The 14,529-nt window shown below is 43.0% G+C and overlaps 1 protein-coding gene across 1 annotated transcript; it reads left to right on the top strand.

The window, feature by feature from the left end:
• The first annotated feature begins 1,410 nt into the window (after window positions 1-1,410).
• On the top strand, window positions 1,411-14,027 carry LOC137323438 (C-X-C chemokine receptor type 2-like). The gene is made up of 3 exons (XM_067986911.1): window positions 1,411-1,511; window positions 12,781-12,832; window positions 13,318-14,027. Exons 1-3 carry the CDS (start codon window positions 1,411-1,413, stop codon window positions 13,936-13,938), a joined length of 774 nt encoding a protein of 257 aa, XP_067843012.1. The 3' UTR covers window positions 13,939-14,027.
• The last annotated feature ends 502 nt before the right edge of the window (window positions 14,028-14,529 follow it).

Here is a 14,529-nt window from a genome sequence, read left to right as displayed (position 1 = left end):
CCTCACTGTTCACTACACTTCCAAGTTTTGTGTCATCTGCAAATGTTGAAATTGTGCCCTGTACACCCAAGTCCAAGTCATTAATATATATCAAAAAAAGCAGTGGTCCCAGCACCAACCCCTGGGGAACACCACTGTACACCTCCCTCCAGTCCGAAAAACAACTGCTCACCACTACTCTCTGTTTCCTGTCACTTAGCCAATTTCGTATCCATGCTGTCACTGCCCCTTTTATTCCATGGGCTACAACTTTGCTGACAAGCCTATTATGTGGCACTTTTTCAAACATATTTTGGAAGTCCATATACACCACATCAACCGCATTGCCCTCATCAAAACTCTCTATTACCTCATCAAAAAACTCAATAAAGTTAGTTAAACACGATTTGCCTTTAACAAATCCATGCTGGCTTTCCTTAATTAAACCACACTTGTCCAAGTGACTGTTAATTTTGTCCCGGATTATCATTTCTAAAATTTTCCCCACCACCGAGGTTAAACTGACTGGCCTGTAGTTGCCAGGTTTATCCTTACACCCTTTTACTGAACAAGGGTATAACTTTTGCAATTCTCCAGTCTTCTGGCACCACCATCTATGGATGTTTGGAAGATTATGGCCAGTACTTCCGCAATTTCCATCTTTACTTCCCTCAGCAACCTAGGATGCAACCCATCCGGACCGGGTGACTTATCTACTTTAAGTACAGCTAGCCTTTCTAGTACCTCCTCTTTATCAATTTTTAGCCCAACCAGTATCTCAACTACCTCCTCTTTTACTGTGACTTTGGCTGTATCTTCTTCCTTGGTAAAGACAGATGCAAAGTACTCATTTAGTATCTCAGCCATGTCCTCCGCCTCCTTGCTTATGTCTCCTTTTTAGTCCCTAATCGGCCCCACCCCTCCGCTTACTAATCCTTTAATGTAAAAAAAATGTCTCAAGGCGCTTCACAGAAGTGTAATCAGAAAAATGGATACAGAGCCAGAGAAGGACATTTTAGGGGAATTGAATAAGAAGGAGGACTTAAAAGAGGAGACAGAGATGTTTGGGTCGGGAGTTCCAGAGCTTAGGGCTTAGACTGCTTATGGCACGGCCACCAAAGGAGGGGGTACTGCACAAGAGGCCAGAATTGGAGGAATGCAGGGATCTCAGAGGGTTATAGGGCTGGAGGAGATAGGGAGGAGCGAGGCAATGTAGGGATTTAAATACAAGGATAAGAATTTTAAATTTGAGGCATTGGGAGACCGGGCAATATAGGTCAATGAGAAGAGGGGTGATTGGTGAGTGGGACTTGGTGTGGGATACGATATGGAGGCAGCAAAGTTTTGAATGAGCTTATGTTTACAGAGCATGAAGGATAGGAAGCCAGCCAGGAGAGCATTGGAATAGTCAATTCTGAAGGTCACAAAGGCATGGCTGAGGGTTTCAGCACCAGATGGGCTGAGGCAGGGGAGGAAGTGGACAAAGTCATGGAGGTGGAAGTAGATGGTCTTTGTGATGGAGACGATATGGGGTAGGAAGTTAAGCTTGAGATTTTTTTAAAAATTCGTTCATGGGATGTGGGCGTCACTGGCGAGGCCGGCATTTATTGCCCATCGCTAATTGTCCTTGAGAAGGTGGTGGTGAGCTGCCTTCTTCAAATAGGGCGCTGAGGTTGTGAACAATACACGGGTTCTCAGCAGAAAAACAGGTTATGGCTCAGCAGATGGTGACAGTAAGGGGCAAAATGGCATGATATTAGTATCTGAAGACTTAACACATTAGTACTGTAACAATACTGAGGGACGGGCCTATTGGAAGGTGGAGTTGGAAGTTGGAAGATGGTGAGCAGGTTATGGGTGAGGAGATGCCATGTAATGATACTATTAATGGCTCTTCCAGCACTTTGTTAAAGATTAGGAGCTGGCTAACATGACAGGAATTGGCCAAGTTAGATTGATCTTGTTTTTTGCGGATAGGCAATTTTCGACATTGTCAGGTAGATGCTAGTGTCATAGCTACACTGGAACACTTTGGCTAGGGGAGCAGCTAGGTCTGGTGCACAGGTCTTCAGCACCACAATTGTGTCCAGGCCACTGAGTTGCTTCTCAATGCCATGTGGAGTGCACCAAATTCGCTGCACCCTGACATATGTAGGAACATAGGAACAGGAGGAGGCCACTTAGCCCCTCGAGCCTGTTCCACCATTCAATGATATCATGACTGATCTGTGACCTAACTCCATATACCCACTTTAGCCCCATATCCCTCAATACCTTTGGTTAACAAAAATCTATCAATCTCAGATTTAAAATTAACAATTAAGCTAGCATCAACTGCCGTTTATGGAAGAGAGTTCCAAACTTCTACCACCCTTTGTGTGTAGAAGTATTTCCTAACTTCACTCCTGAAAGTCCTGGCTCTAACTTTTAGGCTGTGTTCCCTAGTTCTCGACTTCCCAACCAGTGGAAATAGTTTCTCTCTATCTACCCTATCAGTTCGCCTTAATATCTTGAAAACTTCTATCAAATCATAGAATCATAGAAGTCATAGAAGTTTACAACATGGAAACAGGCCCTTCGGCCCAACATGTCCATGGCGCCCAGTTTATACCACTAAGCTAGTCCCAATTGCCTGCACTTGGCCCATATCCCTCTATACCCATCTTACCCATGTAACTGTCCAAATGCTTTTTAAAAGACAAAATTGTACCCGCCTCTACTACTGCCTCTGGCAGCTCGTTCCAGACACTCACCACCCTTTGAGTGAAAAAATTGCCCCTCTGGACCCTTTTGTATCTCTCCCCTCTCACCTTAAATCTATGTCCCCTCGTTATAGACTCCCCTACCTTTGGGAAAAGATTTTGACGATATACCTTATCTATGCCCCTCATTATTTTATAGACTTCTATAAGATCACCCCTAAACCTCCTACTCTCCAGGGAAGAAAGTCCCAGTCTATCTAACCTCTCCCTATAAGTCAAACCATCAAGTCCCGGTAGCATCCTAGTAAATCTTTTCTGCACTCTTTCTAGTTTAACAATATCCTTTCTATAATAGGGTGACCAGAACTGTACACAGTATTCCAAGTGTGGCCTTACTAATGTATTGTACAACTTCAACAAGACATCCCAACTCCTGTATTCAATGTTCTGACCAATGAAACCAAGCATGCCGAATGCCTTCTTCACCACCCTATCCACCTGTGACTCCACTTTCAAGGAGCTATGAACCTGTACTCCTAGATCTCTTTGTTCTATAACTCTCCCCAACGTCCTACCATTAACGGAGTAGGTCCTGGTCCGATTCAATCTACCAAAATGCATCACCTCACATTTATCTAAATTAAACTCCATCTGCCATTCATCGGCCCACTGGCCCAATTTATCAAGATCCCGTTGCAATCCTAGATAACCTTCTTCACTGTCCACAATACCACCAATCTTGGTGTCATCTGCAAACTTACTAACCATTCCTCCTAAATTCTCATCCAAATCATTAATATAAATAACAAATAACAGCGGACCCAGCACCGATCCCTGAGGCACACCGCTGGTCACAGGCCTCCAGTCTGAAAAACAACCCTCTACAACCACCCTCTGTCTTCTGTCGTCAAGCCAATTCACTTCTTAATCTTCTAAATTCCTGGGAATACAATCATAGTTTCTGTAATCGCTCCTCATAATTTAACCCTTGGAGTCCAGGTATCATTCTAGTAAATCTACACTGCACTCCATCAAAGGCCAATATATCCTTCCCAAAGTGCGGTGCCCAGAACTGAACACAGTACTTCGGGTGTGGTCAAACCAGGGCTTTGTATAGCTGTAGCATAACTTCTACCCCCTTATATTCTGGTCTTCTGGATATAAAGGCCAGCATTCCATTCGCCTTTTTGATTATTTTCTGTACCTGTCCATGACATTTTAATGATCTGTGTACATGAGCCCCTAAGTCTCTTTGGACCTCCATTGTTTCGAGCTTTTCACCATTTCAAAAGTACTCTGATCTATCACTTTTAGGTCCAAAGTGGATGACCTCACACTTGCCTACATTGAAATCCATTTGCCACAGTTTTGCCCATTCACTTAATCTATTAATATCTCTCTGTAATTTTATGCTTCCATCTACACTGCTTACAGTGCTGCCTATCTTTGTGTCATCGGCAAACTTGGATATGTGGCTCTCTATCCTGTCACCTAAGTCGTTAATAAAGGCTCTCTATCCTGTCACCTAAGTCGTTAATAATTGAGGCCCCAACACAAATCCCTGTGGGTCACCACTAGTCACATCCTGCCAATTTGAGTACCTGCCCATCATCTGTCTCTGTCTCCTGACACTTAGCTAATTTCCTAACCAGGTTAATAATTTGCCCTCAATTCCATGAGCTTCAACTTTAGCTAACAGTCTCTTATGAGGGACTTTATCGAATGCCTTCTGGGAGTCCATATAAACAAATCCATAGACATTCCCCTATCCACTACTTTAGTCACCGCTTCAAAAATTTCAATCAGGTTCATCAGGCATGACCTACCCTTTACAAATTCATGCAGGCTCTCAGGCTCTCATCAACTGAAAATTTTCAAGGTGTTCAGTCACTCTATCCTTAATTATAGACTCTAGTAATTTCCTGACAACAGATGTTAGGCTAACTAGTCTATAATTCCCTGGTTTCCCTCTCTCGCTTTTCTTAAATAGCGGAGTGACATGGGCAATTTTCCAATCTGGCTTTCAAAAAGGAATTAGATAAATGCCTGAAGGGAAAACATTTGCAGGGCTACGGGGAAAGAGCGGGGAATGGGACTAACTGGATTGCTCTTACAAAGAGCCGACACGGGCTTGATGGACCGAATGGCCTCCTTCTGTGCTGTAACGATCTTATGATTCTATCTAAAGGAATGGTTCCTGAATGGAGAGAACTTGGAAAGATTATAAATAAAAACAGAAAATGCTGGAGAAGCTCAGCAAGTCAGGCAGCATCTGTGGAGAAAGAAACAGAGTTAATGTTTCAGGTCGAAGACCTTTCGTCAGAAAGTTTATAGTTCGGGCTTCTGAAATGTTCTCACCTACCTCCTTTAAAACCCTGCGATGGAAACCATCTGGTCCTGGGAATTTGTCAGTCTTTTAGTGCCATTATTTTCTTCATTAATGTTAATTTGCTTATGTTTATTATGGTGAGTCTCCGTCCCTGATTCAAAATTAGTGTTCGGCATGCTATCTTCTTCCTCTACTGTAAATACTGACGCAAACTAATTATTTAACATGTCTGCCATTTCCTTATTTTCATTTACAATATCACCATTATCAGTTTTTAAGGGGCCCACACTACTCTTGGCCACCCTCTTTTTCCAAATAGAATTGTAATTTTTTTGGTGTTGATTTTGATATCCTGTGCAAGTTTCTTTTCATACTCCCTTTTTGTAGCTCTTACTATCTGTTTTGTCACCCTTTGCTGTTCTTTGTATCTCTCCCATACGATGGTGAGGACCTTGGGCACTTTTGGCTCAAGATACTTTCAAATTCTCCAGCCTTGTCCCTTGCACTCATGTTCTGGGCTCCACCATGGTTGAGGTTAGGGACGTTCATGAGGCATCCTTCTCCTGATAGCTGCTTGATTGTCCACCACCATTCTCAACTGGATGTGGTAAGATTACAGAGCTTTGAGATACTTCTAAGAAATATGATGAGCTGCTTCTCTACCTATCTCTGCATGTGTAGAGTACTGAATGATAAAAATAGAACTATGTTTTTGCATTCATTTCTTGATACTTCTGGAAAAAAAATGGTTAAGTGATTTTCAACCAATGCTACATTTTACTCAATTGTAAACAATTTTACAACACCAAGTTATAGTCCAGCAATTTTATTTTAAATTCACAAGCTTTCGGAGGCTTCCTCCTTCGTCAGGTGAACGATGTGAAAAATCGTTCACCTGACATCGTTCACATGACATCATTTTCACATCGTTCACCTGACGAAGGAGGAAGCCTCCGAAAGCTTGTGAATTTAAAATAAAATTGCTGGACTATAACTTGGTGTTGTAAAATTGTTTACAATTGTCAGCCCCAGTCCATCACCGGCATCTCCACATCATGACATTTTACTCAGGCTGTTGGCAGAATATTTTTTTAAAATTCATGTTATTTGTATTGATTTAATGTACATGCTAAACACAGCACCGTAACTTAATACTAAACACACATTCTTGCAGCATTAAGGAATTCCTGTTTAAAATACAGCCACTGAGCTGCACTTGTTTCCTGTCTCAGATTTGGCAATGCTGCTTTAACTGTGATGTTATGTCATTGTTGCTTAAGCCAATGTGTAAAACTCACTTCAATAACAAAGAATTGTTTTTCTGTTATTTTCTCAGTGCAATCGAAGGCAATTATGAAGGATCGGTGACCAATTATTGAGGGGAGCTTTAGTGTGAGTGTGTGATTATGAATGGGTTGTAATGCCCTGGCATAAACACAGGGTATTTTATTGCCCCCGAATTGATATTTTAATACTTGCATTCAGAGGGCTCCTCATGGTGCCCCCATGTACCTCCTTCAGAGCACTGAGTGTGTTGGAATGTTGTCCATAAGACCAGAAGAGATAGGAGCAGGAGTAGGCCATTCGGCCCCTCGAGCCTGCTCTGCCATTTAATGAGATCATGGCTGATCTGATTTTTACCTCAACTCCACTTTCCCACCTTTCCCCATATCCTTTGATTCCCTTGCTGATCAAAAATTTGTCTAACTCAGCCTTGAATGTATTCAATGACTCAGCCTCCGCAGCTTTTTGGGTAAAGAATTCCAAAGATTCACGACCCTCTGGGAGAAGAAATTCCTCCTCATTTCCATCTTAAACGGGCAACCCCTTATTCTGAGACTATGCCCCCTAGTTTTAGATTCCCCCATGAGAGGTAACATCCTCTCAGCATCTACCCTATCGAGTCCCCTCAGAATCTTGTATGTTTCAATAAGATCTCCTCTCATTCTTCTAAACTCCAATGAGTATAGACCCAACCTGTTCAATCTTTCCTCATAAGAAAACCCTTCCATACCCGGAATCAACCGAGTGAACCTTCTCTGAACTGCCTCCAATGCAATTATGTCCTTCCTTAAATAAGGGCACCAGAACTGTACGCAGTACTCCAGGTGTAGTCTCACCAGCACCCTGTACAGTTGTAACATGACTTCCCTGCTTTTATACTCCATCCCCCTAGAAATAAAGGCCAATATTCCGTTTGCCTTCCGGATTACCTGCTGCACCTGTATGTTGACTTTTTGTGTTTCATTTATGAGGACACCCAGATCCCTCTGTACCACAGCATTTTGTTGTATTTCTCCATTCAAATAATATCTTGCTTTTTTATTTTTCCTCCCAAAGTGGATGACTTCACATTTTCCCACGTTATATTCCATCTGCCAAATTTTTGCCCATTCGCTTAACCTATCAATATCCCTTTGCAGACACTTTGTGTCCTCATCACAACTTGCTTTTCCACCTATCTTTGTATCATCAGCAAATTTGGCCACAAGACACTCTGTTCCTTCATCCAAGTCATTGATATATATTGTAAATAGTTGAGGCCCCAGCACTGATCCCTGCAGCACCCCACTAGTTACAGATTGCCATTTTGAAAATGACCCTTTTATCCCGACTCTTTGTTTTCTGTTAGTTAGCCAATCCTCTATCCAAGCCAGTATATTACCCCCAACACCATGAGCTCTTATCTTGTGCAGTAATCTTTTATGTGGCACCTTATCGAATGCCTTTTGGAAATCCAAATATACTGCATCCATTGGTTGCCCTTTATCCACCCTGCCCGTTACTTCCTCAAAGGACTCTAATAAATTTGTCAGACACGATTTTCCCTTCATAAAACCATGTTGACTCTCCTTGATTGTATTATGAGTCTCCAAATGTCCTGCTACTACTTCCTTAATAATGGATTCTAGCATTTTCCCAATGACAGATGTTAGGCTAACTGGTCTATAGTTACCTGCTTTCTCTCTCACTCCCTTCTTGAATAGGGGTGTTACGTTTGCGATTTTCCAATCCGCTGGGACCTTTCCAAAATCTAGTGAATTCTGGAAGATTACAACCAATGCATCCACTATCTCTGTAGCCACTTCCTTTAAGACCCTCGGATGCAAGCCATCAGGTCCAGGGGACTTGTCAGCCTTTAGACCCATTAGTTTACCTAGTACTTTTTCTCTAGTGATAGTGATTGTTTTTAGTTCCTCCCTCCCCTTTGCCCCTTGATTTTCTACTATTATTGGTATATTATTAGTGTCTTCTACTGTGAAGACAGATACAAAATATCTGTTCAATTCCTCTGCCATTTCCTTGTTTTCCATTATTATTTCCCCAGTCTCATCCTCTGAAGGACCAATGTTTACTTTAGCTACCCTCTTCCTTTTTATATACTTCTAGAAGCTTTTACTGTCAGTTTTTATATTTCTTGCTAGTTCGTGTTGGATGAGTAATCTCTTTACATCGTTTCCTCTGAAGAGGAACTGGCGGCAATGAGATTGGTGTCCATGATCTGTTAATAGATCGGTGGGGGGACTTTTCATCAATCTTTTTTTACATGCTACGCTGACCATTTGCAGAAACAGAGAAAAGACAAATTGCCCAGATTTGATTTCCGTCCCATGTAAATATTTCTTTTAATGATATTTGTTTGGGTTCTTTCACCCAATTAGCTGCAGGAGTTCCTCAGGGCAGTGTCCTAGGCCCAATCATCTTCAGCTGCTTCATCAATGACCTTCCCTCCATCATAAGGTCAGAAATGGGGATGTTCGCTGATGATTGCACAGTTTTCAGTTCCATTTGCAACCCCTCAGATAATGAAGCAGTGCGAGCCTGCATGCAGCAAGACCTGGACAACATCCAGGCTTGGGCTGATAAGTGGCAAGTAACATTCGTGCCAGACAAGTGCCAGGCAATGACTATCTCCAACAAGAGAGAGTCTGACCACCTCCCCTTGACATTCAACAGCATTACCATTGCCGAATCCTCCACCATCAACATCTTGGGGGTCACCATTGACCAGAAACTTAACTGGACCAGCCATATAAATACTATGGCTACAAGGGCAGGTCAGAGGCTGGGTATTCTGCGGCGAGTGACTCACCTCCTGACTCCCCAAAGCCTTTCCACCATGTACAAGGCACAAGTCAGGAGTGTGATGGAATACTCTCCACTTGCCTGGATGAGTGCAGCTCCAACAACATTCAAGAAGCTCGTCACCATCCAGGACAAAGCATCTCGCTTGATTAGCACCCCATCCACCACCCTAAACATTCACTCCCTTCACCACCGGCGCACAGTGGCTGCAGTGTGTACCATCCACAGGATGCACTGCAGCAACTCGCCAAGGCTTCTTCCATAGCACCTCCCAAACCCACGACCTCTACCACCTAGAAGGACAAGGGCAGCAGGCACATGGGAACAACACCACCTGCACGTTTCCCCTCCAAGTCACACACCATCCCGACTTGGAAATATATCACCGTTCCTTCATCGTCGCTGGGTCAAAATCCTGGAACTCCCTACCTAACAGCACTGTGGGAGAACCTTCACCACACGGACTGCAGCGGTTCAAGAAGGCGGCTCACCACCACCTTCTCAAGGGCAATTGGGATGGGCAATAAATGCTGGCCTCGCCAGCGATGCCCACATCTCATGAACGAATAAAAAAAAAATTTACACTTTACTCTCCCCTCAGGGTCAGTAAATTCCATACGCCACCTAACTGACAAGCTGGAGAAACTGAGCAACCCCCATCAAGTTAAAAGTAAATTATCTCTCATCCTTTAATGAGTCACCAGTCCATCACCAGTCCATCATTGGGTCTGTCCTGTTTATCTGCACTTCTTTCCCTCCCTATCTCTGTAACCTCCTCCAGCCCTACAACCCTCTGAGATCTCTGCGCTCCTCCAATTCTGGCATCTTGCACAGCCCTGATTTTAATCGCTTCACCATTGGTAGCCGTGCCTCCTGCTGCCTGGGCCCTGAGCTCTGGAATTCCCTCCCTAAACCTCTCCGCCTCTCTCCCCTCCTTTAAGACGCTCCTTAAAACATACCTCTTTGATCAAGCTTTTGGTTACCTGTCCTAATATCTCCTTATGTGGCTCGGTGTCAAACTTTGTTTGAGAATCGCTCCTGTGAAGCGCTTTGGGACATTTTACTACGTTAAAGGCACTATATAAATGCACATATTTGTTGTTTTATCTTTCCCTATTTCCAATATTCCAGTGTGTTAATCCCTTCACCTCAGATGCTTTAGTATCTTTATCCCTCCATCTCCCGTCCTACAGCTACATTCATTCAGTTTATCTATTGCCTCATCTGATCATTCAGTTATCACCTTTGATCTCTCAGTGTGTCTATTTCTCTACCTCTGATCTCTCAGTGTCATTCTCTGATCCATCAGTCTACCTTTCCCTCTAAGGCAGTGAGAGGAAATACACCCTAAAACTTAAGAATTAGGGATGCAGATTCATAGATCTTTAATGGTTTGATCAGGCCATAAAAAGACAATGGAATTGTGGGGTTTTCTGCATCGAGACAGTGAATGTAAAAGAACAGAAATTATTCTGAATTTGTACAAGGCTTTGGTTAGGCCACAGATAGAGTGGCCACAGGTAGAACTGCAAGCAGCTCTGGAATAATTTCAATGAAAGATATCAGAGCCATGGAAAGGGTACAGCAAAGAAAATACAAAGAATGAGAGATTATAGAAATAAAGATTCAATAAATAGAACTTTTCAATGGATGAGAAGGTTAAGTGGGATCTAATAGAGGTTTCCAAAATTATGGATAGTTTTGAGAGGGTAAATAGTGAAAAATTGTTTCCACTGTTTGGCAAAAAACTAACAAGAGGGCATAAACTCACGGTTATTACCAGAAGAACAAAGGGGTAAATTAGAATATATGTTTTCACACAAAGGGCTACTACAACATGGAATATTTACCACAATTGGCAATTAAGTCAGACAGTACAAAAAGGAATTGGATAAGTATTTGACAAAGAAAATAATAAAGGTATACGGGGAAAAGGCAGGGAAATAGGATTACAGTCGATAGCTCCAGTTGAAGAACTAGCACAGGCACGGTGGCCAAATGGCCTCCTATGTACTGTAATTACTATGATTCTGTTATGTCTGGTCCTTCCAGTGTTTTTATCCCTCTATTACCAGTCCATCAATGTCTTTATCCCTCTATCTCCGATCCTTCAGTTTGTGCATCACTCTATCTCTGCTCCCTCAGTCCACCTATCCCTCTTTGATGCCAGTGTGTCTATCCTGTTATCTCCAATCCTCACTGCAGGCTACGTGCCCTAACATGGAATGTTCTGCATTTCTGCTGAACTCTGGAAAAACAGAAAGCATTATTGTTAAGAACTATGGGCACTTCAAGCTTGTGCGTATTCTGAGAAAAAAGATTGTACAGAGCTAGCAAACGGGATCCTGGGCTTTATAAAAAGAGGCATAGAGTACAAAAGCAAGGAAGTTATGATGAACCTTTATAAAACACTGGTTCGGCCACAACTGGAGAATTGTGTCCAGTTCTGTGCACCGCACTTTAGGAAAGATGTGAAGGCCTTAGAGAGGGTGCAGAAGAGATTTACTAGAATGATTCCAGGGATGAAGGATTTCAGTTATGTTGATAGACTGGAGAAGCTGGGGTTGTTCTCCTTAGAACAGAGAAGGTTGAGAGGAGATTTGATCGAGGTGTTCAAAATCATGAAGGGTCTAGACAGAGTAGATAGAGAGAAACTGTTCCGATTGGCGGAAGGGTCAAGAACCAGAGGACATAGATTTAAGGTGATTGGCAAAAGAACCAAAGGTGACATGAGGAAAAACTTTTTTACACAGCGAGTGGTTATGATCTGGAATGCACTGCCCGAGGGGGTGGTGGAGGCAATTCAATCATGGCCTTCAAAAGGGAACTGGATAAGTAATTGAAAGGAAAAAATTTGCAGATCTACGTGGAAAGGGCAGGGGAGTGTGGGACTAGCTGGATTGCTTTTGCATAGAGCTGGCACGGACTCGATGGGCCGAATGGCCTCCTTCCATGCTGTAACCTTTCTATGATTCTAGCATCTAGTTCCGTTTAGTGGCTGGAACTAGAGACGCTAAGGCTTGTCAAGGTTGAAAGGCTTGTTATGCTTTGCTGACCACAAAAAGAAATGCCCCCATTCAGTGAGCCATGCTTTATCTTGTCCCTATTCTGATTGATGGCTAGACGAATGAAAGCATCTTCACATATCTGGGATCAATGATCCACGAGTCGTCTCGAAACACTCCAGAAATATGATGCAGAAATGCGCTAATCCACCAGGCGATGATGGACCTGGACAAGAGCATAAGGTCATCTCATCTCTTGCTTCCAACAAAACTCTACCTGTATATTTCATGCATCACTCCATGTATATGTCGGAGACTTTGACTGTTTCTCAAGCAAAATTGACGCAGCAAACTAGTGCTGTCTCCGTCGGTGCCACTGAGAGATGATTCGTTTTCATAATGGAGGCACTTCCTTTAAAGACTCCAATCATATCTCTCAGATGTCCCAGTATAATCAGGACATCCCATTTAAACAACACCGTTGTGGAAAGCAGCAACTTTACACAAGACTCCCAAGTGCAATATCAACTGATTTCCCAATTCTGCAGGAAACTGGGCTCCCGCACAACTATTGACCCCAATTCAACACATTCACAGGTTGGGGGAGCTATGACTCTGATTGTGACATTTCTGTTCACGTCCTGACTTTACAGGTATGACGTGTTGCCCATTGTCACAGTTACGGCAATTATGTGGAATTTTACTCAGAGCACTTGATCCACTTCTCCGAGGTACTCAGCATTTTCTCTTTCAATTACATTATGTATTGCAACACCTCCCACTTTACAGAACACTCACTTCTATTTGGCAGGACATACACTGGACGGCCCTCTCACTCTGCTGAGATCCAAAGCCTGTGAGCTGTCCTCCTGTTTGTGTCTGGCACGCTATATGGTGAAGAAAGTCATTACATCAACTCACTGACAGGCAGGAAACTCCGAACACCTTTTGAGAAGGTATTTCGACCTTAATCAGCAGTTTAATTGAATTGATTTGTAAAAAACATTTTTGTGCTCAGCAAGGTGACGTATGTTGACGCTGAGGAACAGAACACTCCCTCAAGCATATAGGAGTGGATTTTAACTTGCTGGTGGGAAGCATGGGGAGACAATGGCTTACTCCCATGGGTGTGCTGTGGGATTTCAATGGCCATGCCACAGGACCCCAATTAACATATATTAATGAGGCTCCCATCTGAGTCTGCCGCCCCGTTAAGCACAAGAGACCATTTCTAATCAAGCTGGTCTGTGCTGCTGTCTGGGTGCTGGCCATTGCTCTATCTTTACCTATTCTGTACAAGGGCGAATATACACCACCCGGTTCCAGCAAAATCATGTGTTATGAGATACTCGACGGTGAATCGGCTGAAACATGGAGAGTAATCACCAGGTTTTTGCGACACTTTATTGGGTTCCTCATCCCTCTGGTTGTCATGATCTTCTGCTACAGCATGACAATCCAGAAACTGTGTCAAACGAAAGGATTCCAGAAACAGAAAGCCATGAAGGTCATCATAGCGGTAGTGCTGGCTTTTCTCATTTGTTGGCTGCCGTACAATATCACTGTGTTCATCGACACGCTGATGAGGAGCAAACTCATTGACGAGACTTGTGACATGCGCACTCTTATCGACAGGGCTCTGTTTGCAACCCAAAGTTTGGGATTCCTGCACAGCTGCATTAACCCAATCTTATACGCATTCATCGGGGTGAAATTCAGGAGGAACCTGGTCAAACTCTTGGTCAAGAAAGGAATCATCAAACAAAGTGCAGAGTCACAGTACGGGAGATCTGCATCGTCCTCCTCTGTATATGGACTTACTTCAACCACCATATAGAGATAGTTCAACCAATCAGTAAGGTGACTTCAATGGAAAGTAAAGTTGGGCAGAGTATACAACGGGCAGCCAATCCGAACCCACCAGTTTGCTGCCAGGTGGATTAAGTTAAAACAACCCCCGAAGAGTCAGTTCCAGTTACATATAGACAACAAGCACAGATTATTTGAGGAAGACTAAGTTTTGAACAAAGACATTAGCTTTTCAGAAACTGCTAACTTTATAAAATGTACCAGCTTTGAGTGCTCTTGTGATATATGTTTGCACCAATGTACTATCTTTATCAAATAAAATAAATATTATAGTAATGGGCATTGTCTCAATTACAGTCTGTAACCTTCACAATCAGCACATGCTCCGGGGCTGCTATGATAAGCCGCAGGTTGGAAAATATGCAAGGATTCTTTGGGTCGACATCCAGTTGGTTAAACAGCAAGTTAAAGGAATGAATCCAGGCAAAGGAGAAACTGGTTAAAGCAATGGAAAGAATCAGCAAGAGGGAGATGGGGTGAACATGAAAGAATAGTGAAAGGGATTAAAATCTAAAGTAGAGATCGAAGCAGAAAACTTCAAAAGGAGTATCTGACCCAC

This window comes from Heptranchias perlo, chromosome 7 (assembly GCF_035084215.1).
Source record: "Heptranchias perlo isolate sHepPer1 chromosome 7, sHepPer1.hap1, whole genome shotgun sequence".
Classification (NCBI taxonomy): domain Eukaryota; kingdom Metazoa; phylum Chordata; class Chondrichthyes; order Hexanchiformes; family Hexanchidae; genus Heptranchias; species Heptranchias perlo.
The sequence above is the reverse complement of the archived record's forward strand: the minus strand, read 5'-3'. Positions and strand labels throughout refer to the sequence as shown.

Excerpts from the sequence above, each read along its gene's own strand:
- LOC137323438 (XM_067986911.1), top strand. The coding sequence starts at position 1,411 with ATGGCTGAGGGTTTCAGCACCAGATGGGCTGAGGCAGGGGAGGAAGTG. Across the intron at positions 1,512-12,780 it reads TGTGATGGAGACGATATGGG|TTACGGCAATTATGTGGAAT; the intron begins GTAGGAAGTTAA and ends CCATTGTCACAG. Across the intron at positions 12,833-13,317 it reads ACTTGATCCACTTCTCCGAG|CACAAGAGACCATTTCTAAT; the intron begins GTACTCAGCATT and ends CGCCCCGTTAAG.